Source organism: Lampetra fluviatilis, chromosome 52 (genome assembly GCF_964198595.1).
Source record: "Lampetra fluviatilis chromosome 52, kcLamFluv1.1, whole genome shotgun sequence".
Classification (NCBI taxonomy): domain Eukaryota; kingdom Metazoa; phylum Chordata; class Hyperoartia; order Petromyzontiformes; family Petromyzontidae; genus Lampetra; species Lampetra fluviatilis.
In genome coordinates, this window is record NC_136326.1 from 4391617 (window position 1) to 4417099 (window position 25483).

The following is a 25483-nucleotide window of genomic DNA, read 5'->3' on the forward strand; positions in this document are numbered from 1 at the left end:
TTTTACTTGCATTGTAAAGTAATTTTATTTTTCCATCTGCTCTACAGCCAGATGACACGACAAATCGCTAACCTTAAAAACCCAGTCGTTCATCAACGTTGAAGGCGGTATAGTACTATAATAATAGAGCAAGTGCAGAATCACTGGACCGGAATTGATAGCTTGAAAGCATTTAGCGCGGGGCCCTTGAAAGTGCGGCGCCCGTAGCTACTACATGTATAGCTACTACACGTGTAGTTACTACACGTGCAGCTACTACACTTGCAGCTACTACACATGCAGCTACTACACATGTAGCTACTACACGTGTAGCTACTATACGTGTAGCTACTACACGTGTAGCTACTACATATGTAGCTACTACACATGTAGCTACTACACATGTAGCTACTACACGTGTAGCTACTACACATGTAGCTACTTGTGCAACTTAGGATAATCCGGCACTGTTTCTCACCCCGCGAAAGATTTCCTTTGGCCGCGACACGAATACCGTGCGGGAGAAATTTCAAATGTCCGCGTGGGGAACGTCAGCGCGACGTTGCGGAGACGAAACGGGCTCGTGGGTCACGTTCAAAGACAACAACAACATGCCTCACTACTACAACACATGCACTGATATACAGACCCGTAATAGACTCGCATAGAGATCCCCAGACTTACACTGACTGCCTCCTTATCTTGTTTCCAACGCATCCTGCCATCTCGCCCTCGGTTTGGTGTCGTTGGCAATAAAAAAAACGTGTAAAACTCCCTTTGCAGTTTGGGATGTCTCTGCGGATACATTCAGTGGCAGAATGTTCGGCAGAATGTGGGAGCCAGGGAACTGGTGTCCCGGTGATTTAACAGAATTCTCGCCGTCGCCTCGTGAGGCTGGTTACAATTACCGACGACACCTCGTACTCGAATAGTAAACGTTGTGAGTGGATCAGTGATAGGGGCAGCAGTGCCAGCTACTGGGCCAGGCTGGAGGGCAGTGACCCTGCCCCTGAGTGGATCAGTGATCGGGGCAGCAGTCCCAGCTGCTGGGCCAGGCTGGAGGGCAGTGACACTGAGTGTATCAGTGATAGGGGCAGCAGTGCCAGCTACTGGACCAGGCTGCAGGGCAGTGGCCCTGCCCCTGAGTGAATCAGTGATCGGGGCAGCAGTCCCAGCTGCTGGACCAGGCTGGAGGGCAGTGACCCTGCCCCTGAGTGGATCAGTGATAGGGGCAGCAGTCCCAGCTACTGGACCAGGCTAGAGGGCAGCGACCCTGCCCCTGAGTGGATCAGTGATAGGGGCAGCAGTTTTGGAGCACATCTGCTGAGGTGTGCCCCTAGGTAGTTCATGCAAAGTGTCGGTAGCAGGGCCGATTCCCGATTTGATGTAAAGAAGAGGGTATTCAACTATGTTTCAGAACGATACCATCCATAATAGAGGTATTTGGGTTAGATCACGTAAATAAAAACGTGTCGTTATACCCGCTACCACCCGACACAGCCAATTTGTTAAGGTGTGTCACGTAAACAGAACATTCCAAAACATTCCGATTGTTTACGTGACAAACCTTACTAATTGGCTGTGTCGGGTGGTGGCGGGTTCAACGACACATTTATATATTTACGCGATCTAACCCAAAAAACCTCTGTTACGGATAATATTTGGTCGCAAAAGCCTACTACCACCAGTACGTGTTAACCCTGAATCTCCCTCGTGGTGACAGCCAACTGATACAGCCAACTGATACAGCCAACTGATACAGCGCATCGGAGAGTTGGGGAGAGATGCAGTGATTAGATGAGCACGTGTGCATGCGCCAGGTGAATGATTCAACATCGCCGGCCTGCGAGAGATGTCCACGGAGTGGAGTGGCCTTCGTCCAGCGGTGGACTGGCCGAGGGGCTGATAATGACGCTCATGATGATATGAATCGCTCATTTGCCGAACGCGTTTCCCTTTCGAAGCGGTCAACGCGTGGGTCGAAGGGGAGAGGTGTCGCAACTGGATTCCCGGAAATTGAACTTTGGGAAGAGAAATCAACTCCGCCCTTGCACGGAGTACTCCAAACCAATCACAAAACCACCCCGCTTCCTATTTCCGTCAGCGTGGCCTACGAAGGGCGATGAAATAACGTTTGTGGGTTTGAATAGGTCATGGTGTGGGCGCTGAATTAATCGAAGCATTTGCATCGTCGTCATCATCAGCCACTGCTGTAATGACGGCCTCCCCAAGACGCCACCATCCCTCATTCACACGGCGATGTAATCATCCACCGAACAACCTCACGTGGAGGTGTTTCCATCGCTCCGTCTCCCCTGTGCACGTGCTCTCGGGACGCGTTCCAAACTTTGGCTGCCACTCCGTTACCACTCTTGACCCGTAGGTCATCCTGGGTCCCTTGTGCCCGTGACCCGCCCTGCCCAAGCTCCCCGCTTCACTTTTCTTCACAGTTCGGATGATGCAATTAACCCGACGCGTCTTCTCCCTTCCGTGCGCGACGCCTTTTCTCGCTTCTCCGTTTGAATCTCAAAGCAGACATCTCTCCGGCGGCATCCGATGGTGGTTCGACCTTTGTCAGAAAGCGTCGACGTTGCTTCGGGCGCTCGGTTCGAGGCAGACGGCTGACAACTTCGTGTACCGCCTCGCCCCGTCTTTATGGGCAGACTCCTGCAGCAAATGTCCCACTTCAGTTGGCGGTCGGTCGACGTTGCGAAGCGAAGACTGCGACCCTCGAACGAAGCGGTGCTTAACCTTTACTGCAGCCACTTCTGGAAACAAAAGTCACAACCACCGAGCAGCGAAGGTGAAAAGCTGAAACGAAGTAACGTGGAACGCTGAAACCACGACGATCAATGTGGCTTACGACAAAGGGCCTACGTAGCACGGTGAGACTTATCTCGTGCAGTAATAAAACAAAATAGTGCAGTCACTACACTCTACGGCAGTGGGCCTTAACTTTCACTGCAGCTGTGCACCCCCTTGGTTCTAAATCGTTTTAAAAAATTATAATGTTACTAAATACATAGGGTACCATGAAACAAAGTACTGTAGTTGTAACGCACGTGCCCTTGATGAATTTGTGCTTTCGATTATTTGCCTTCCTTTAAATAATCTGGCCATGTCTCGAAAGGGCATCTCCCACGTCTCAGGGGGTACAGCGTGCACCCAGGGTTCCACTGCTGGATGATATTTTTTCCACCTGAGAGACGACCGCTTGTGCTGCGATCGAAACGTCGTGATATATTTTATTTCATACCTACGTGACTTGACCTAAAGAACCAAAGAGGATGCATTCCTGCAGTCACGAGAGTTTCAAATCAAGAAAGAAGAAGAACCACCGCTCTAAAGAATGGGGCCACCTCCGTGGTCACTGCCACCCCCACGATCCGCGGATCAAACAAATCACTCGAGACACGGTGCTGAGTGGCAACCCAAGAGCAGCTGGATGCGAACGCTGTCCTAAGAAGGTCACCCAACGACGCGTTCGGGGCGCAAGGGGTCCGTCGTCGCTGACCGCGCGTGACGAGCGAATGGAGCCGCTTCTTTGCTTGACACTTTTCAATTTTCTTGGTTCTTTCGGTAAAGTCACGTAGAATGGAAACAAAAATAATAATAAAATAAAACATAAAAAGAAGACAGCGTCGTGAGAATCATTTTTTTATGTTTTATTTTATTATTATTTTTGTTTCCATTCTACGTGACTTTACCGAAAGAACCAAGAAGATGAATCCCTGCAGTCACGAAAGCTTTAAATCAAACATTTTCAATTTCTGTTCTCGTTTTTGTTGATGTTGTTGTTGCTTATTGCTGTGGCCGTGTTTTCTGAACGCACGTGGCTTAGTCGGCAGGACACGCTGTCTCATCGACTTCTCTTTAGTCATCGTCAAGTCTCGTTTTCCATAAGCAGCTGTGACTTGCGTAATGAATTTTCGTTCACGATTGCTGTGTCGCAAACCCCGGTGGTACTTCCTCAGTCACCGTGACCTCTGGTCGAGCGAGACAATTCTCCTCCAGAAGGGCACACCACGCAGCTGTCTTCGTGGCCGGCACACGTGCACACAAGACGTCTATATTAACGGGCCTCCGTTCCGTGTCTCCGCGTATGGGGCCGTCCATAAATGAGGTCACGCGATTTTGGAGGATTTTTGAACCCCCCCCCCACCTCGTCACACGGCGTCACAAAAAGTCAGAACCCCCCCCCCCCCTCAAATATGACGCCACAAAGCTCTGCCCCCCCCCCCAAAATGAAATATGCTTCAAATCGCTTTAAACTATTGTCATTGTAGTGCGTATTTAATGTGGCGCTGCACTCTGATGTTGTGCATTTTGATGTGACGTCACATTTCTCAAACCCCCCCCCCCCTTCGTCAATCATCGTCACAAACGTCTGACCCCCCCGCCCCCCTAGGTGCGTGACGTCATTTATGGACGGCCCCTATGAATAAAATATTCCTTCGAGTCAAAATAGCCTCGAAACTCTGAACCGTGGCGAATGAGAAATGGTGGGAACACAACATCGGTTTTTGATCATCGTTACCGCGGTGCGATCTCCTTCGGTGATGCGCTTTGAATAACGGCAGTTGTTCCTTTATGAGATTTAAATTGTTTTTAACCAGCTAAGGAGGCAACTTAAGACGCGTTCTACAAATGAAACCAGACGGAGGGCATCATAAAGAACCGGTATTTAATTTGCAGCAAACCGTCCACAGAGATGCAACGTTGGGCTAATAAGTCATATTAAGAAATAAATGTTTTTCAAGTATATATAGTTTGAAGTTTTCGTGACTGCAAGGATCCATATTCTTTGGTTCTTTCGGTAAAGTCACGTAGGTGAAAATGACAGAAAAAATAAAAAAGAACTAAATCACGACGTTTCGGAGGCAACACAAGCTTCCGTCATCAGGTGGAACAACCACAGCAAATTAGTATTTTTTTTTCTGCCCACTACAGTAAAACAATTTTGCTGGGGTTGTCCCACCTGATGACGGAAGCTTGTGTTGCCTCCGAAACGTCGTGATTTAGTTATTTTATATTTTATTTTCACCTACGTGACTTTACCGAAAGAACTAAAGAGTAACTATATATCTTATAATAATAATTTGCTGGCTGAAGCTATCATCCACACACTTCACAGAGGCAATAATCTGTGTCGCCGCTAGTACAGCACACCGGTGTGTTGGAGAGCATTGTAAATGTTGTGGATTTGCTCTCCAACACACCGGTGTGCTATCATAGTGACGAATTGGCACGACATTCTATTTACGTGACAACCCTTACTAGTTAGTCGTGTCGGGTGGTGGCGGGTTTTCGCGACGCATTTATATATTTACGCGATCTAACCCGAGTAAAAACTCTACTACGGACTATTTCATCTTGGCAAGACGTCGTGGCAAGAGGTGGAAAACATCCCCACGTTTTTACCCCACCGCACACGTGACCTGCCCATCCACTCAACTGCGAAGTTCCCATTGGACGCTGCTGGGTGAACGAGGGCTGTGGCAAGAGGGGGAATCAAGAAACTTTGCTCCATTGTTTCAAATGCTGCCAGGAGGATCGATCCACTACGCTAACCATTACACGGCAGCAGCAGCACCGCCCACAGCGTTCGTACGACGCGTTAATCCTCAAATTGTCTTTCTGTCAGTCTAGCTTATGATGGAAACGTTGAGTCAACACCACTGATCGCCCTGGGTGCAAATCCCTGGCTGTCAACCAAGATGAAAGTAGGCTTCTCGTTGTTTTTTTTTTATATATTGCGAGCGAGTTTGATCCTCGTCCGAGCTTGATGGCCAGACTTGAGGCCATCAACTCGCTGCACTTGAGCACCTGCGTTGACTGAAACCGAGGATGTGTGAGCCCTGTCATCGAATCTCGATTCCCAGGCCGTGCCGAATTCGTCACATCGCTGGGTTCTAGATTTGAAGCTTTCGTGACTGCAAGGATTCATATTCTTAGGTTTTTTTCGGTAAAGTCACGTAGGTAAAAAATTAAAATTAATAAAAGTAAAATAAAATAAAAAATAAAAATCACGACGTTTCGGAGGCAACACAAGCTTCCGTCTTCAGGTGGAACCGTCACAGCACGACAGCTGTATCAAGTAAATGAGAGATTACAAGAGATACCACTCCGTATATATAATGGTTGAGGGGGGAAGAGCCAGGAACGGCCCACTTTTTATTATTATGGTAAGGTGCGGCTTGAGACTACGGCTAGACTGTATAACAAATGACTGAGCCTTTATTATGGTGAGGTGCGGCTTGAGACTACGGCTAGCCTACATAACAAAATGCTGCAAATGAGACCGAGCCTCTGCCATGTAGATGGTAAAAGCACAAAAGCAGGTCAGGAAGAAACAGCCTCCTGCTATGTTGTTTGGTGGGTAAAACTTATAGCAGGAAACCAGTGTGTGAAAAAAGAAGCTAAAACTGGTAAAACACATCGCTGGGTGACAGCTGCATTGTCCAATTGCCCATCCGCATCACGCATCGATCCCGCTGGACCACGAATACCTTGTTATTATTACACGCTTTCTATTAACTCATTCTGGCTGTTGTTGTTGTCGTTGTTGTTGTATCCTCAAATCTTGTAACTCAATTTTAACCCACTTCCCAATGTGGTATCGACTGCAAACTTGGTATACTTATGTCGTACCGATGACAATACTATATTCTATCATAAAAAATTAAAGAAAAATATGTTTAAACAATATTTTTTAATATGTTATGTTTCGGCTCGGGTCTAATTGTCCACGGTAAACTGACGTTGGCTGAAATTAGCCACGGTCCCTGACGTTATGGCAAGCTTCGGGGCCACTTCCTGGAGTCGTGGAGTTCTTCCATCACTAGTACGGTGCATTTCATTAAAGCGTGTTTAAAAAAAAGTTTTTTTTTATATTACTGATGTCAAACTGTTCCCAGTTTTCGAAGCCGCGTTCACGAGACGATGTTCAACGTCAAGCCACAAGGTGGCGCGTCTCACGGAAAACACCGCGCGATGTTTTGTCACTGTCGGATCACGTGGCAGGCGGGGATCGTGTGGAACGTGTGTCAAGAAGCAAAGCAATTAAATAGGCACACAGTAATTACATTTCCTTCCCATATCTGTCCCCTCCACGTAAAACAAATAAGCGAATGTGTGCGTGTTTTTTTTACACACCCATCATCCACACGACGTGCTGAGGAGTGTGTAATGTCAGCAGGCGTTGGTTCAAGGCATGGCTAAAAAACACCGCACCGGCTTTGACATTCATCGCCTTATATGCAGAGTAGTGGCTGTCTTGAAACAATGCTGGTGAACTGCCAGATGGCATGGGCATGGACCATCTCTGTTAGAGAAATGTGCCCCAGTACAGCTGTCTAATGAGTTACTCGTACGATTGTTATTATTGTAAATCAACTGGTGGATGAAGTCCAACCCAGTGCCGTGTTGGCCATGGGAGTTGTTTGACCATACTTCACCAGGCTGGTCAGTGCGAGTCGGTGAAGTAGTACTGGGGTTGTTGGGAGACAGGACCCCTTGAGATTTGTTTGGCAACTCGTGTTAGCCGTGGCCGGGAATCGAGCTCAGGTGACACCAGGTTCATAGTGCAATGAGCTGTTATCCACTCCACTCCTACAGCTTTAAGCCAAACAAATATATAAAACCTGCATATTTATCTGTATACATGTTGCCGCTGAAATAATTACAATCAACTCAAGAACAATACTTCAGTAAATCAGTAAAAGTATATATATATCAACTTGTCCCTTTGATCATAACAGCATAGGGCAATACTCTTATCCGTTAATTTCACTGAGCCAGCGATGAATATTAAAAATAATTTTATAGAAGGAGACAATCTGCCCAAAACTTGGTATTTGATTTAATTTAATTGAAAGCGATCTGCTTTTCTTGTTTGTTTATTAGATGTGGACCTCTTTACAGCTGTCTCAAGTTAAGGACCTTCCGCCAGCAGAGAGACGAGAAAGTAATTGCATGTGCTGCCCCTTTAACTTTCAGTTGGGCGCCAGCTATCGTAGTTGTGGCGGTCGTGTCGCTACGGTTCTCTGCGGTGAGAACAACGTCTTTTAAACACAACGACGCTACGCCTCTCTTAATAAAATTAACGCTAACCGCTTGTGCGTTCCGAGATTCAGCGGTGAATGTGACACCCCTACCCTGCAACTTGCAGACGTCTTGGAACGGCAAAGGGTGAACAAGGCAATTTGTAGTCCACTTTCAAGGTCTCATCAGCACACGTGCTGATGTGCGCATGAGCATGCAGCTTCGTGCTCATCGTGGGGCCTATTTGTGGATTTGTGTGGAGTGCCTTTGCCTATAATACCAGGCAAACCCAGCGTCATCTGCTGTAACAGGCCTGGCTGTGCTGATGAAACCAGCCCATAGTGTTGGGTATTTGAAATGAAATCTGATGGGAAACATTGGTTCAAAAGGCCAAACTCCAAAGGACTGAAATGTCATTTTGTTTTCATGTCGTGACACAGATTCTTACCTCTGTAATAACAAAACATATCCTGTCCCACACTCCACCACAAAAGCACTTAACGACCTTCGTACACTCTTTGCGGGACCTTAAACCGAGAGCGGTTACCTCAATTTAGTTTTAAGTTGCCAGACAGACAGCCGTCTGTTGATTATGTAAAGTGTGATTCGCAGACTGTAGGTTCATTGGTATATTTAAACATTTGAGCCTCGAGGTTGAATAGAGGACAACGTTTTAAAATGGTACGTAACTTTTTTTTTATTCCGTGAAATGTTTGATGACTGATACAAGCACCGGACAACACGTGGTTTAATCCCTCCCTTCATATATTTTCGCAAATAATGTTTTGTGTTATTTAAACACGTACGCTTTTCGCGACCCATATTATGTTTTGGTTGTTGTTTATTTGCATTTACTACGACGCTCGTTCACCCATGAAAGCCTCGCTGAGTCTCAGGACTCTCTGTCAGGAGGGTCCTGCCAAGTTTATTTTTTCCCGAAGGAGGGAGTTGATGTCCCCTATGTTTCCCAATTGAGTAATTTGCAGGTCATGTTTCGTGCATTGGGATGTTGACCCAATACCCACAACCTCCGAACTTCTTTCGCACCGTACGTAGCCAATCGCGCCAATCGGTGGTGCGGGGGAGAAAGACAACACACTAAACACAAGTTCTAAACAGCTGCTTATTCAATTTATATCGAACAAACATTCAGGGTATCCCTCTAACCGTGGACCAGCCAGCTGGCTCAGCGGTAAAACGAGCGACTCGTGGTACGAAAATCCAACCCCCAAAAAAAGCCTCTATTATGGATGATATTGTTCGCGAAAGCCTCCCACGTGTTAAACCGTTCAAATCCTAGTTGGCGGCAGAGGGGAGGGGGTTGACTCAGCCCATCATCCCTCTGGGGTCAATGACATGAGTACCTCCTCTGCGGGGAAGTCAACAATCGGTGGTCCTGTGCAATTAGACTCGCCCCCCGCCCCCCCATCATAGACACGTGCAGAATTTCTCGAGCGGGCAATGAAAAATCACCGTGACACCTCTGACTTTGAACTCCGAATTTGAATGTTTCATAGCAACAACAACAAACAAGCAAATAAAAAGGAAACAACCAGCCCCGTGATTATGCCCCGCCGTAAAGTGTAGGACGAACTAGGCGAACTCGCCCGCCCCACTCAAAAAGAGGATGAAAAGATCATTGCACCTACCCACCCCCGTGTTGGCCAATAAAGGAGGAACGCCCCACTGACTCCGGAGAGGGTGACTCAGAGATGTGTGTGTGTGTGACAGCAGAAAAGGCGTGTGCGTGTGTGTGTGTGACAGCATAGGAGGAGGGAGTTGAGGCGGGGCGTGCTGTAAGCTCGCTAACAAGTCTCGCTGCTCATTCATTGAGACACCCATCGCGCTCCGGGAGTTCATTCATTTATTTTGAACCTGCCAGAAAGGGAAAAAGGTAGAGAGGGTGAGTGGGTGGGTGGCTGGCTGGGGGAGTGGTGGGTGGGGGGTAGTGGCGCGTGTGTGCTGTGCGTGGTGCCACTCGCGGCCAGCAGCAACCGGTCCTGGGACTCGCCGAGATTAACGCGGCCTCCGAATGAGTAATCTGGTGCGGTGTGTGGTAGACACCGCCGCTGGGGAGACAAAGGCGGTTGGGCGTGGTTGCTTCCGTGCGGGCCGTCATAGGTGCTACTCGCGAACAGCACTTGCCCCAGCGGTCTGGTACAGGCTACACGGGGGATCTTTGTCTTTGTGTATCAGTTCAGTTGTGCCGGGCACTGTCAGTAAGTGACTCATCCGCGTTACTGTGGTGGTCGCCAGTTCGAGTCCTTCGCATTCTTCTTGTAGGTTTTCTTTGGGTCAGTCTCGTCTCGGCTCAATTAGCGGTGAGTAATCAAAAGTGGCGGGTGGAGGGCGGGGGGTGGGGAGTGCGTTCCGTGGACCTTTTGAATTTCACTCGAAAGTTAGCCGGGGTCGGAGGAGAGAGACACACACACACAAATATACCGAAACGAGAAACCCACCAATAGGTCGATTTCGTGAACACCAAGCTGCCATCGTTCGCGGCACGAGAAATGCTTCGGGATTTTGACGTGGAGACCAAGTCCCAATGCAGCACGTCCTCCGCCGAGTCTCGCTTCTCGTCGGCTGAACAGTTCCCTGCTCTCGAGGGATCAGCTCCACATGTCCAGGTACCGTTCTTACCACTGCTCTTACTCTCCGCGCGTGCGTGTGTCTGTCTGTGTGTGTGTGTGTGCGTTGTGCGGGGAGCGGTGGTGTAGCGGTTAGCGCGCTGCGCTATGAACCTGGCGACACGGGTTCGATTCCCGCTCACGGCAAAACACCAGTGACGATTATCTGAACCGGTCCTGGGCCTCCCCTAGGTCGACTCAGCCTCAGATGAGTACCTGGTGTGATGTGTAAACATCGCCACTAGGGAGACAAAGGAGGCCGGGTGCGGTGTTGGCCACCCACCCCCTCGTGTGCCGTGCCGGCCTTTATAGGTGCTCGCTAACAGCACTTGCCCCTACAGTCTGTTAAGGCTATATGGGGGATCTTTGTCTTTGTGCGGGGAGCCGTGCGGGGAGCCGTGCGGGGAGCCGTGCGGGGAGCCGTGCGGGGAGCCGTGCGGGGAGCCGTGCGGGGAGCCGGTCAGCGCGCTACGCCGCACTACCAAACCGGGCCCCCCTCCGAATTCGATTCCCGCTCGCGGCCAACACCGGTGACGACGATCGTCTGAACCGGTCCTGGGCCTCTCCTAGGTCACCTCGGCCTCAAATGAGCGCCCGGTGCGGTGTGTAAACATCGCCACCAGGGGGGAGACAAAGGCGGTCGGGCGTGGTGCCGGCCACCCAACCCCCTCGTGTGCTGTGCCGGCCTTCGTACGTGCTACTCGCTGACAGCACTTGCCCCAACAGTATGCTAAGGCTATATAGGGGATCTTTGTCTTTGTGTGCCCTGTGCGTGTTGCATTGAGCGTTCCCGACACCGCCACCCGCATCGCAGACATCGGTGACGATTAGCGCTGAACCGGTCCTTGGCCTCCCTCTGGGTCGACTCGGCCTCAAATGAGTATACCCTGGCGTGTAAATATCAGAACAAGGGAGACAAAGACGGACGGGCGTGGTGCTGGCCACATCACCCTCTCGTGCGCCGTGCCAGCCTTCTTAGGCGCTCGCTAACAGCACTTGCCCCAACAGCATGAGAATGTATATATGGGGTGGGTCTTTGTCTTTTACCTGGAGTGCGTTTCTTATAAATGAAACTAATTTCAGTTAGTGATCGTTTAACAGTGGTTGTCTTTCATTTACATGTTGAGAAAAAAAAGCCCCTTTCTGACTCATAAGACTTATTCAGAAGAGGAATTTTTTGTTGGATAATTTCTGAGCGAGTATTCTTGGGTATACGATTATACCGGACTGCCTGGGGAAACCTCACGATGTTTCTGTTGAAGAGTTAACGCTTATATATGTACAACACAATCTTTACAAGTTGACCACAATCTACTGGCTGTACCCGCTTTTAGGGCCGAACTTTTGACGCTGATGCCGGGTGTCGAACGCTCATTCGTCGATATTTGCACGATTCAACAACTTTGACATCCTTATTTTGTACCGCGTGCATAGAGATTGCCTCAATGCGTTCTATATACTTTCACAGACCCGAGAAGCCATAGGAAAATAATATATATAGAGACGACCGTGGCCTGAGTGAGTGGCTGGTGCTATAATTCTCATTGTAGAAGGAGCGGGAAGCTAACATGTTGAAGACCATAGTTGAGTCTGTGAGTTAACAACAACAAAAAACCTGAAACCATTTTTTTACGCATTCGCAGGAGTGGTTAGCACACTGCGCCATGAATCCAGAGACCCGAGTTGGATTCCCAGCCACAAGTAACATCAGTGGCGAGCGCTAGTCCCTACCCTCATATTTCCCAAGCCCGCATTGACCAGAGTGGTGAGGTATGGTCACAACACTCCCTTGACCCACGTGGTGTGTGGAGGCCTTCACCAAGGTGTGAAAGTGACAAAAGCGCTGTAAATTATTATGAATGACCGATAATTCAGGACAAATTTTTTTCAACTTTTGCCTTTTTGAACCTAGATGTGCAACAATTTGATATTTGTAGTTTTTGCAAGGATCTTGAATTCAATGATACAAATTACGTTTTTTTTATAAGTTTTTTGGTACTTTTTGTAAGAGTTTCACAGCTGTCGTGCATATCACCTGAGCAATACCTAGTACCAATCGCTGATATAGGGATAGTTATCACTGCTGTAATATCAGCATCGTCATCATCATCATCATCACCCATGGTCAATCCACTGCTGGATGAAGGCCTCCCCAATCCGCCAACATTTCCCTCTGCCCGACGAGAATGTAACAATCCACATACTTTCGATTTAAAGCTTCTTTCGTGACTGCAGGGATTCATCTTCTTGGTTCTTTCGGTAAAGTCACGTAGAAGGGAAATAATAAAAATAAAACATAATAAAATTTCGATTTAAAGCTTCTTTCGTGACTGCAGGGATTCATCTTCTTGGTTCTTTCGGTAAAGTCACGTAGAAGGGAAATAATAAAATAATAAAAATAAAACATAATAAAATTTCGATTTAAAGCTTTCGTGACTGCAGGGATTCATCTTCTTGGTTCTTTCGGTAAAGTCACGTGGAAGGGAAATAATAAAATAATAAAAATAAAACAATAAAATAATTTTAGATTTAAAGCTTTCGTGACTGCAGGGATTCATCTTCTTGGTTCTTTCGGTAAAGTCACGTAGAAGGGAAATAATAAAATAATAAAAATGAAACATCATAAAATTTCGATTTAAAGCTTCTTTCGTGACTGCAGGGATTCATCTTCTTGGTTCTTTCGGTAAAGTCACGTAGAAGGGAAATAATAAAATAATAAAAATGAAACATCATAAAATTTCGATTTAAAGCTTCTTTCGTGACTGCAGGGATTCATCTTCTTGGTTCTTTCGGTAAAGTCACGTAGAAGGGAAATAATAAAATAATAAAAATAAAACATAATAAAATCATTCTCACGACGTTTCGGCCACAACGCAAGCAGCCGTCCTCATGTGAAGAAACGTCGTGACAATAATTTTATTATGTTTTATTTTTATTATTTTATTATTTCCATTCTACGTGACTTTACCGAAAGAACCAAGAAGATGAATCCTCCTACGCTCTGCGTTCCGTTGCTTGGCTGCCACTCGGTTATTATTTTTGAACCAGTGGCCACCGTCCCCTCTGGCCCAGGAAGCGTCCTGCTCAATCCCAGTTTGTCTCTCGTTAACAATGTGAACTAATGTCTTTAACCCCGTACGTGATGCACAAATGGTAAATTAAAAACCTCACCCATATCTGTCAACTCCTTATCAGTGCCCTACCTTATTACAGACCCAATTCACACCGTATTGGTCACTCCGTGCCCCCTATGAATCTCAACGTTCATCCTACAAAGACCCATCACAAGGGGAGAAACACAAACAAATAGACAACAACACATTTTGTTGCCCCTATTGAAACGGCTGTACGCCGTATGGACGTGAAAACTCAATTTCCCTGCTGTACAACAAGAATACGGGGTAAAGCGTGTGGGTTGACATCTGTGAGTATTCTCCCAGCCTAAGCCTCATTCGCCTTCCAAGATCTCAAACGGGCCCTGGGGTTGAGTGAAGACAGATTAAGGGGTGATTTGGTAAAAGGGGGTTTATTGTATTTAGTGGAATAAAAACTGAATACAGTCCAGTTTTAAAAACATTTCTTGCAGACAGCAATGATTGACTGAAGCAATATGAATGAAATGAACTCAAGGGTCACGTGAACTTGATGGTGCCAATTGCGGTTTTTCAAACAAACCGATTGACTGTAAGTTTCCCCGTACAAGAATACGGTGGTAACCCGTCTGGGTTGACACGGTTTGCCCACCACGAGTGCGCGACCGTGTGTCGCTCAGAACAGAGCGCGCAACAAACAACGACGCAATGCCCCAATCCACAAATACGAAGGGGACATCGCAGCCACGACACAACTCCACTTACTCCAGCTGACGCGGTCATCTGGCTGGGCTAGACCACCTGGATGTGAAATTGCAGTCGCTGCTCTGCATCTACATCAGCAGCCGTGCGAAATCCCGTGTCATTCTATCTTTGCGTACCCCCCCTCCCATGCATCACCGCACTAGTTCCAGTGTGCCTCGGTAAGAACGTTTTAAATCCGCGATTACTAAAACCCCCCCGCTGACATCCGGTTCAGCAGCGGCGTCGTTCACAAACACACACAATTGAACGAAAGCAAAAAAGTGCGATATCGTGATCTGCGTTGTAATGTATTCACGCGGCGTCTGATAATGCGCCTTGAATATAGTCCAACTCCGGTTTGACCGTGGTCTCGTTATCCGCGGGTCGACGGATTACGGATCTCTCTTCCAGTTAACCGGCTGCTGCTGCTGCTGCTGAAATCCAGTTATGCGGTGTTCATGGCCCGGATAACTCAAAGTTAATTTCAAAGTTCTAAGTTTATTTATTAGGTATAGCCCTGTGAGCCATTCGGCTCTTGAATCGGGTGCAACCGCAACAAGCAAAAACACATGAACAAGAAAACATCTTAAAGTGACTATGTGCAAACAGAAAATCCAAGAAAAGACAGCAAAATATTGCAAGACAGCTAAATATTGCAACTGGCGCTTACCGAGTGAGAACGCCAGTTTACCCGGGTTCATCCGGGAGGAGGGCCCGTGTTGAGTCACGCAGCGTGGAGCGATCGCTCTCTGCTCTCCATCCTCTCGCACAAAGACAAAGATGCCCCGCGTAGCCTTGACAGACTGTTGGGGCAAGTGCTGTTAGCGAACACCCATCGATGCAGCCTCTCTGCGTGTTGCTGATTTTACCTACCTCGCATGATGATGATGATGATGCTGTTGACCTTGGTGTTCGTAACTCACATTTTGAATTCGCCGTTGGGAATTTCATTTCGGGAGCCAATGAGCCGTCGCTCAACGCTCTTTGAATGTTTCGATTTGGCTTTTTTCCAACATCACAATGTAAATTTACAAACAATCTTAATACGTCATTATCCTATCCGATCAAAGCTTCCCAGAATCGAACGGTCACACGTTTCACATCGACGCAGGAGCCACTCTTTATATTGCGATTATGATTTTGCTATTTCTCGTTTCCCTTGTCTGTAATTGTTTATTGTGAGCTCATTTTACCGTGACTTGTTGCGTGTGTCGGGGAAGTAGTATTGTTGTTTTTTTTGTTGATGAAACCCGCATTAAGAGATTATTGGCTCACATGGTAATTCAAAATAAACTACAGATCATACGCAGTACTTTGTTCTTAACATTCTCCCGAACGGAGCTTCGTGATTATTTTGTCAGCTGTACAATATCGATGTGTGACCCATTTGTTACCGAAAGGGTCCTTGCCTAATAAACATTAGGCAGTTCACACCAGCATTGGCCAAACTTGACTGCTGACTCGACACGAAATGTTTGAAACCAGTCCCGAGCGTTCTTATATGGCGCTCAAGAGATGAATGGCTCACAACACGCGCTGTAAACCAACATTCGTATTGTCTAGAACCAACGCTGTTGATGAGATGTACTCCTATGAGGTCCATGCGGCTGATGAGTGGTGTAAAACATATATTTTGTTTTCAGTGGAGACGCAAATAAAGGGGATGAGTGATTATTTATTTTGTTATTCCACATCCTTGGCTCATTGAGAGGCGAGCCATGTTGTAACACGCGCACGGCATTTCAAAGACAGTGTCTCATGCGTAATCGCAATTAAAGTGTCAGAACGCTTTACAGTCATCATCATAGTCTGTGGAGAGAGAAAAAAAATCAGCAGAGAAGTTTGTCGAACGAAGGACAAAACTGGCGTCCACTCTGGGTGGATAACAATTAGAATAATAATTTAGGACAATTTATAGTCACGCTATTTTTATAGCGTGAGGCTATCAGGAAGGTGCCTTGTTTCACAGGCGCAGTCGTTTCAGAGGTGGGAGTCGGGAGGTGATTATTCTGCTGTGTGTTTCATCCCAGTTGAGTAACTTGCAGGTGATTGCTTTTTTTCTTCTAGATTTGAAGTTTTCGTGACTGCAAGGGTCCATACCCTTTGGTTTTTTCGGTAAAGTCACGTAGGTAAAAAATAAAATAAAAATGAATTAAATCACGACGTTTCGGAGGCAACACAAGCTTCCGTCTTCAGGTGGCACCGTCACAGCAAAATTGCTGTATCAAGTGGAGAAACTCTAAGAGACACGAGACTATATACAGGTTAGGGGGGGGGTTTCTTCCAAGGTCATCAAATTATGACCGTGATCTGTCCGGCACACAACTGGGCTACGGTATTCGAAAGAGGTCAGGGATATTTTTTTAATGTGCGTAAGTTGAACTTCTTTCGCACCGTACGTAGCCAACCGCGCTAATCGAATGTGCGGCGGAAGGACAATAAATTAAAACACAACAACAACAAGAAGCAGCTTCTTGGTTCTTTCGGTAAAGTCACGTAGAAGGTAAATAATAAAAAACAAAAAATAAAACATAATAAAATAATTCTCACGACGTTTCGGCCACAACGCAAGCAGCCGTATTCAGGTGGAGAACAGGTCTGTCGAGAAGACAGAGTCTACGGAACCAAGAAGATGAATCCCTGCAGTCACGAAAGCTTTAAATCGAAACAAGAAGCAGTTCTAAATAAATGAGCTTTCAGCCTAGATGTACAAGTGTGTACTGATGTGGAATTTCCACTGTTGGCTTGGAGCCTCAAACGGATGCACCCACAACCCCCGGCTCATTTGTGCGTAGTGACACTTCATTTGACTATCGAGTCAAAAGGCAAAGTAAATACATGCTCAAATGATACCGGAGTAGAAAATCCACATTCCTATGGTGAGGGTGAGTTGGTCCATAGTACAGCCATTGTTTGACTTCCCCACAGAGTGGTTATGCATTTTATAGATCGCGGTGGGATGATGGGCTGACTGTGGAATTATACTTTTAAACTTGCACAAAAGGTTCCCATGCTGTAGCTGCTCACGCCGAGCTAGAGATGCTCTGATAGTGGCATTGTCGCCTTGTGGCGTTCTCTGGTCTGACACTGGTGAGACGAGGCCCTGAAGAAGGCTGTCTCTGGTGTAGGCCAATCAGCTTCAAAGACAATGCATCAAATATTCATCTTCTTGGTTCTTTCGGTAAAGTCACGTAGAAGTGAAATAATAAAATAAAAAATATAAAACATAAGAAAATAATTCGGCAACAACACAAGCAGCCGTCCTCAGGTGAAGAACAGGTCTGTCGGAAAGACGCTGGTCTGTCTTTCCGACAGACCTGTTCTTCACCTGAGGACGCTGTCTTTCCGACAGACCTGTTCTTCACCTGAGGACGGCTGCTTGCGTTGTGGCCGAAACGTCGTGAGAATTATTTTATAATGTTTTATTTTTATTATTTTATTATTTCCCTTCTACGTGACTTTACCGAAAGAACCAAGAAGATGAATCCCTGCAGTCACGAAAGCTTTAAATAAAAAAAGCATCAAATAGTATTATCAGGGCATGTTTTTTTTCATGTCCACCAAAAGTACGTGTGGTTAATGCAGACTTGATTCCTTTCAGAAGGTTTCTATTTCGTATTTAAACATCTCAACACCTGCTGTTTCATTGCCAGAAAGGGTAAAGCCTATCCTTAATTTTCATACTTTGATTCTGTTAAAAAGCTCCCATGATATGACTTTCGAGTACTTATCGTCAATGGATGCACTCATTTCGAAGACAGCATCACAATCTGAACGAGTTAACATAAAATTAATGGATGAATTTCCACGACTGCCCAATAATGTTTATCCATAATTACCAAATTATGCGAAGCGGATATTTAAAACTCCGTGACATCATTGACGAGTGCAGCTGTCTTGTGTGCCAGCGTCGGTACCCATATGATGATCTTAACAATTTAAATGTAAGCTGCCAAAGTGAATTGCAGCATGCAGAGAGCGAGAGAGAGAGAGACTGTGTTTATCCTGTATACAGTACTCACATCGTCTGGATGTCTTCGTAAAAAAGACAGTGATTCTCTGTGGACCCTAACGTGGTATGAAAGAAAAAGGTCAATGGATGGCAAGGCGTACAATTGTGTGGGTTTCATAACTTGTGTGCTTAATCTTCGCGGACGAAGCTTCTCGCCGACTTACCGAGCGACACGGATCAAAGTCAGTTTGTCCACGATCAGGGTGCCTAAGCATGAGAGAATACATTCGGCCCACTTTAAAACTCGATTCGGTCTCATCAGCAAGAAAAGTCATCTTTGTTCAACCATCGCCCGATGCTATGCCCAGAACAATTGTGACAATCATCGTCGGAAGCCGTGGTCAATCCCCCCGTCTGCTCGCTGATTAATACAATTAAAAGGAAAAGTGTTCCCAATGGAGAGGAACGACGCTTCCGAGAGCTGGGAAGGGGAATAATACTGGCAGACCTCGCCCAACGCGAGGTTACGTTCATGTAAAATGCCGCGTTGGGCAGAACCGCGTTCGACAGATAATAGACCTACGAGGTATATATCGGTTTACGTTCCTGGTTCCGAAATTATCACCCCCCCCCCACGCCGACTCCTCCCCCTTCTTGTTAAACTAATTTTATAAGATTTGTGTCCTTGTTGTTATTGTACTATTGGATGCTGGGTGGCTCTCCATGTCTTGTGTGTATGTGTGTGTGCGTGTGTGTGTGTACGTGTGTGTCTGTGTGTGTCTGTCTGTGTGTGTGCTGTATGCATCGTGGGGAGCGATAGTGTAGCGGTTAGCGCGCTGCGCTATGAACCTGGCGACCCGGATTCGATTCCCACTGACAACCAACACCAGTGACGATTATCTGAACAGGTCCTGGGCCTCCCCTAGGTCGACTTAGCCTCAAATGAGTACCTGGTGCGGTGTGTAAACATCGCCACTGGGGAGACAAAGGCGGTCGGGCGTGGTGCTGGCCACCCACCACCTCGTGTACCGTTCCGGCCTTCATAGGTGCTCGCTAACAGCGCTTGCCCCTACAGCGCTAACCGCAACACCACCGCTCCCCCACCTTCCCACACACAATCATACGCACACAAAAACATACACATACAAAAACACTCACGCAAAAACATACACACGTAAAAACATACACACACAAACATAAACATGCACACTTAAAAACATGCACACTTAAAAACATACACAAAATACACACACAAAAACATACAAACATACAAACGCAAAAACACACAAACATACACACACACAAAATATACACACAAAAACATACAAACATACACACGCACAAACATACACGCGCAAAAACATATGCACACAGAAAACATACACACAAAACCATACGCGCACACAAAACCATACGCGCACACAAAAGCACACCTGGTGAAGACTGTAAATCGTTTTCCGCCGTCGATGTGCTCGGCACCGTGCACGGCACCACTCTTCGACGCCGAGATGAGCGTCTGAAGCAGCGTGCGATCCGCGTGCGCCCGAAACACCGCTGCCACCCCTCGTGTTCCAGACAACAGACCTCGTAATCAGTGCCGGACTATCCTCGCAGCAAAAGTAGCTGCATGTGTAGTAGCTGCATGTGTAGTAGCTACATTAGTAGCTACATTGTGTAGTAGCTACATGTGTAGTAGCTGCACGTGTAGTAGCTTCATGTGTAGTAGCTGCATGTGTAGTAGCTGCATGTGTAGTAGCTGCATGTGTAGTAGCTACATGTGGAGTAACTTCATGTGTAGTAGCTGCATGTGTAGTAGCTACATGTGTAGTAGCTACATGTGTAGTAGCTACTACATGTGTAGTCGCTGCATGTGTATTAGCTACATGTGTAGTAGCTACTACATGTGTAGTAGCTACTACATGTATAGTAGCTACATGTGTAGTAGCTACTACATGTGTAGTAGCTACATGTGTAGTAGCTACGGGCCCCGCGCTTTCAAGGGCCCCGCGCTAAATGCTTTCAATCGATCAATTCCGGTTCAGTGATTCTGCACTTGCTCTATTGCTATAGTACTATACCACCCACAACTTTTATGAACGACTGGGTGCTAAAGGTTCGCGATTTGTCGTATTATCTGGCTGTATAGCAAATGAAAAAATACAATTACTTTACTATGCAAGTAAAAAAATTAGTGTTTTAATATTTATGTATTTATTTAGGGCCCCTTTATATGATAACATATGCTACAGCTTCACCCGGTACTGCTCGTAATGTGAATCGTGCTTAGCCGAAACGCGCGTTCGATACAGCCACGTTGGACAAGGGGTTTATTTTCTTCCCCCTTACGTGGGGCAGAAAATAGATAACCTAGAGACGGGGGAAGAGTTTGCTTGGGCAAGACCCATCGCTGCTACAAAAGGATCGTAGCCAATGGCTGAAAACGGGTGGCAGATTGGCAGCCAGAGGACAGGAACGTTCCTCCAAGGGGGGGTCCATCGCCATGCGGAGATGGAGTGATGAAATTAGCTCGTGCGTGGGAGCAGGATTAGGTTGTGGCATCGTGGAATTGTATGGAATCGCAATGGCTTGGGGAGGTCTTCATCCAGCTGTAGATTTAGTTGCTGCTGGTGATGATAATCACGTATCAAGTCGATTGTTTTATTGAATCAAGTGAGAACGAAACAGACCAGGATCTTATTTGCAAAAGTGGACCTGGGTCAGGAGAACGATCGTGATAAACGCATGCTTTTAAATGTGGAGAGAGAAAAAATCGGAGGACCCGGAGAAGAATACGCGTGACCACTGGGAGAGAGACATGCAAACTACAAATTTACAGCAGGCGTCAGGGTCGGGATCATTTGAGGCTGAGTCTACCTCGGGGGCGGTCCAGGACCGGTTCAGATAATTGTCACTGGCGTTGGCCGTGAGCGAGAATCCAATTCGGGTCGCCGAGTGCGTAGCGCAGCGCGTTAACCACAGCGCCACCACTCTCCACTGTCAACGCAAAGACAAACGATCCCCGTATAGCCTTAACAGACTGTTGGGGCAAGTGTTGTTAGCGAGCACCTACGAAGGTCGGAACGGTACACGAGGTGGTGGGTGGCCAGCACCACGCCCGACCGCCTTCGTCTCCCCAGTGGCGATGTTTACAAGTCGACCTTGGGGAGGCCCAGGACCGGTTCAGATAATCGTCACTGGCGTTGGCCTTGAGCGGGAATCCAATTCGGGTGGCCGGGTTCGTAGCGCAAGCGCGCTAACCACTGCGCCACCGCTCCCCACACAGAGACGGCGACTCTTTTAGGGGGCCATAACGAATTGACTTGGCTCCCTTCCCAGGGAATAGCAACGTAGACTTCGTCTTGGCCACGTGCTCGCGTCTCCCTTGTACGTTGCGTAAAAAGGGAGGCTACCCCAAGGCGTCTGTGTAAGGTCACGTTGAATGCAAGCGTAGGGAGAAAAAAACTTCATACGTCTGCGTAGGGGGCTATCTCCAACGCGTGCTCGGGTCGTGCCGCGCGTCGTTGTCCGACGTTTCGTTCCGCGCGCCACGGTGGCTATGAGATGTTAAATTGCCTCGCCTGGTGTACAGGAGGGTCGTGGGTTCGATCGCGACCCTGACGCCTGCTGTATTCGGATTTTGCGTGTCTCCCTCCCCCCATGGCCGCGTGGATTCTTCTCCGGGTTTTCCCTTCACATTTAGAATCAGCATCACGCGTTTAGAGTATTTGGCTGCTATAAATGTCCACGTGATGATGATGATGAGCCACTTCGTTGGGCTATCACTCGTGGCTACGTCGCTTCGAGAAAAAATAGCTATGTCGCTCAGTGGGCCTTACCTGGTAAAATAAAAAAATATAAATAGTTTACTTTTAAAAGTTTAGTCTTCTCCAGCAACCGAATGGAGGCGGCTCACTCTGTCGTGATCGGCGGGAAACCGCGAGATGCTCGCTTCAGTTCCTGAAGTAGCTCCCGGCGCGTGGTGCGAAACGTCGGACACAGTGCCGAGACAACATTCTCGTTCACATGCGCTTGCTATACGAGCTTATTCGCAAGCGGCGTTTCACTCGGCCGTCGAGCAAAGACGGTCACCGCATCGCTTTCACGTGCGCTTCTGCGGCCGTCTGGAACGCTCTTCCTTCCGATATTAGAAAGCCACCGGGAGCTACACACTTTCAAATCCAAATTGAAAACTCATTCATGTAGAACTGCTTTTCGTGTTTAGTTTGTTGTCCTTCACCCCCCCGCCCCTCCGTACTTCCGATTACCAGGGTTTGGCTACGTATGTTGCGAAAGACGTCCAACATACATACATAGCACACTCCCTGGCAGCGTAGGAGGTTATTCATACTCACGAACTGCATCAGCATCGAGCGTGGGGGACACTCGACAGAGATTACAATAAATACGTAAGCGGGTGAGGCATCCGTTTAGCGACCACGGTCCCACGCGCGCATTCGAGACATCGAGCGACTAATGAGCTCTGCTGGAGCGATGGGTTCACAGCGACGTTCGTGCCTTTGGCTTTGACTTCACTGGGAATCGTATGCGGGGAGAATTGCAGTCACGCCAAGGTGGGAGTCCTCCCTAATAGATGCGTCGTTAAACCCGCCACCACCCGACACAGCCAACGAGTAAGGGTTGTCACGTAAACAGAACGTGGCCAAATTTCGATTTAAAGCTTTCGTGACTGCAGGGATTCATCTTCTTGGTTCTTTCGGTAAAGTTACGTAGAATGCAAATAATAAAATAATAAAAATATAACATAATAAAATATTTTTTAATATGTTTTGATTATGTTTTATTTTTATTATTTTATTATTTTCATTCTACGTGACTTTACCGAAAGAACCAAGAAGAAGAACGTGGCCAATTCGTCACTAGTACAGCAACACCGGTTGTGTGTTGGAGCGCCAAGCCACAACATTTACAATCTGAGCACGACGTTTCGCCAGTAATTACAACCGGCTTCATCAGGCGACAAGGCGACAGCCTCCAAGGGCGATTTGGTTTCCGGCAGTGTCTGCTTTGATTACGGATGCGCGTTGAGTCATCATTTGCGTCGAATCAGAATGAGGACCTTTATGTAGGCTGCAGGAGGAATCCGATGATTTTTACAAAATGTCCAGTGTGGGCGGGTCAAGCTGGTGGTAAAGCTGCATCGTCCGAATACCACGCCACTGGCTACTCAGCATGAACAGATGTCCAGGGGATCTTTATCTGTGTGCGAGTCTGTGTCTCTCTCTCTGTGTATCGATGTGTCTGTGCTAGGCGCTACTCGCTAACAACAGCACTTGCCCCGGCAGTCCGTTGAAGGCTACCTCGGTGATCTTTGTCTCTATCTGTGTGTGAGTCTGGGTCTATGCGTGTCTCTGTCTCTGTGTATCGATGTGTCTGTGCTAGGCGCTACTCGCTAACAACAGCACTTGCCCCGGCAGTCCGTTGAAGGCTACCTCGGTGATCTTTGTCTCTATCCGTGTGTGAGTCTGGGTCTGTGCGTGTCTCTGTCTCTGTGTATCGATGTGTCTGTGCTCGGCGCTACTCGCTAACAACGGCACTTGCCCCGGCAGTCCGTTGAAGGCTACCTCGGTGATCTTTGTCTCTATCCGTGTGTGAGTCTGTGTCTGTGCGTGTCTCTGTCTCTATGTATCGATGTGTCTGTGCTCGGCGCTACTCGCTAACAACGGCACTTGCCCCGGCAGTCCGTTGAAGGCTACCTCGGTGATCTTTGTCTCTATCCGTGTGTGAGTCTGTGTCTGTGCGTGTCTCTGTCTCTGTGTATCGATGTGGCTGTGCTAGGCGCTACTCGCTAACCAACAGCACTTGCCCCGGCAGTCCGTTGAAGGCTACCTCGGTGATCTTTGTCTCTATCTGTGTGTGAGTCTGTGTCTATGCGTGTCTCTGTCAACGTGTTTCGATGTGTCTGTGCTAGGCGCTACTCGCTAACAACAGCACTTGCCCCGGCAGTCCGTTGAATGCTACCTCGGGTGATCTTTGTCTCTATCTGTGTGAAATATAACACTGTGTAACCAAAACATTTTTTGTTACTGGATAATGAGTGTTATTTTCTAATTGCGTATGCCTCAAAAGTACAGAAAATGGCTATTATTCCCAACAAATCTAAATTTGAAGTGTTCGTGACTGCTGGGATCCATATTCTTTGGTTCTTTCGGTAAAGTCACGTAGGTATAAAATAAAATACATAAAATCACGACTTTTTTCTTTGCCCACTTCAGAAATTGTTTCTTGCTGTGGTTGTCCCACCTGATGACGGACGCTTGTGTTGCGCCCGAAACGTCGTGATTTAATTTATTCTATTTTACACCTACGTGACTTTACCGAAAGAACTAAGGAGTATGATTCCCAACAAACTTTGCCTTTATGACCAGGACAGTGATATTTTGAAATGTACTTATTTTCAATGAGAACACGTGGTGTGGCATTTGTCTCTTTCGTTCACATGAAGTCCTGGTCACGGAAGCACAGTTTGTGGGGAATAATAGCCATTTGCTATACTTTTGAGGCATACGCAATTATAGAATAACACTTACTACCCAGGGACAAGAATCGTGTTACATAGCGTAATAGCTGTTCGTTAATTGCCGTTTGCCAAGCTCCGCATTGCACTGACGAACCTGATTTCACTTGAGCGCTTCGTTCAAATGAACGACCGGTCAAGTCGAAGGTGATGTCCTGCTCAAGTGAGCGTTGAGGCGGTGCCCGCGCACCGTTTACAGCCCTGAGACAAGTGCTGGAAATTCCACATTCCCACGACGGGGGTTGAGCCTATCCACAGGGCAAACGCGGCTGACTGCCGCACAAAGTGGTGCTCGTTTTTTATCCAACCCCGGAGGGATGATGATAGGTTGATGATGATGAATGATAAGTTGATGATGATGATGATGAATGATAAGTTTATGATGATGATGAATGATACGTTGATGATGATAGGTTGATGATGATGAATGATAAGTTGATGATAGGTTGATGATGATCAATGATAAGTTTATGATGATAGGTTGATGAGGATGATGATTGATAAGTTGATG

General features: G+C 47.2%; 1 protein-coding gene across 2 annotated transcripts in view; it reads left to right on the forward strand.

The window, feature by feature from the left end:
• The first annotated feature begins 10414 nt into the window (after positions 1-10414).
• Positions 10415-25483, forward strand: part of LOC144948985 (protein c-Fos-like) — a 34108-nt gene continuing 19039 nt past the window's right edge. For both annotated transcript variants that reach the window (XM_078878766.1, XM_078878767.1), the window contains exon 1: positions 10415-10649. In XM_078878766.1, the coding sequence (XP_078734892.1) occupies positions 10533-10649 (117 nt within the window). In that variant the 5' untranslated portion in view covers positions 10415-10532. The remainder of the gene's footprint in view (positions 10650-25483) is intronic.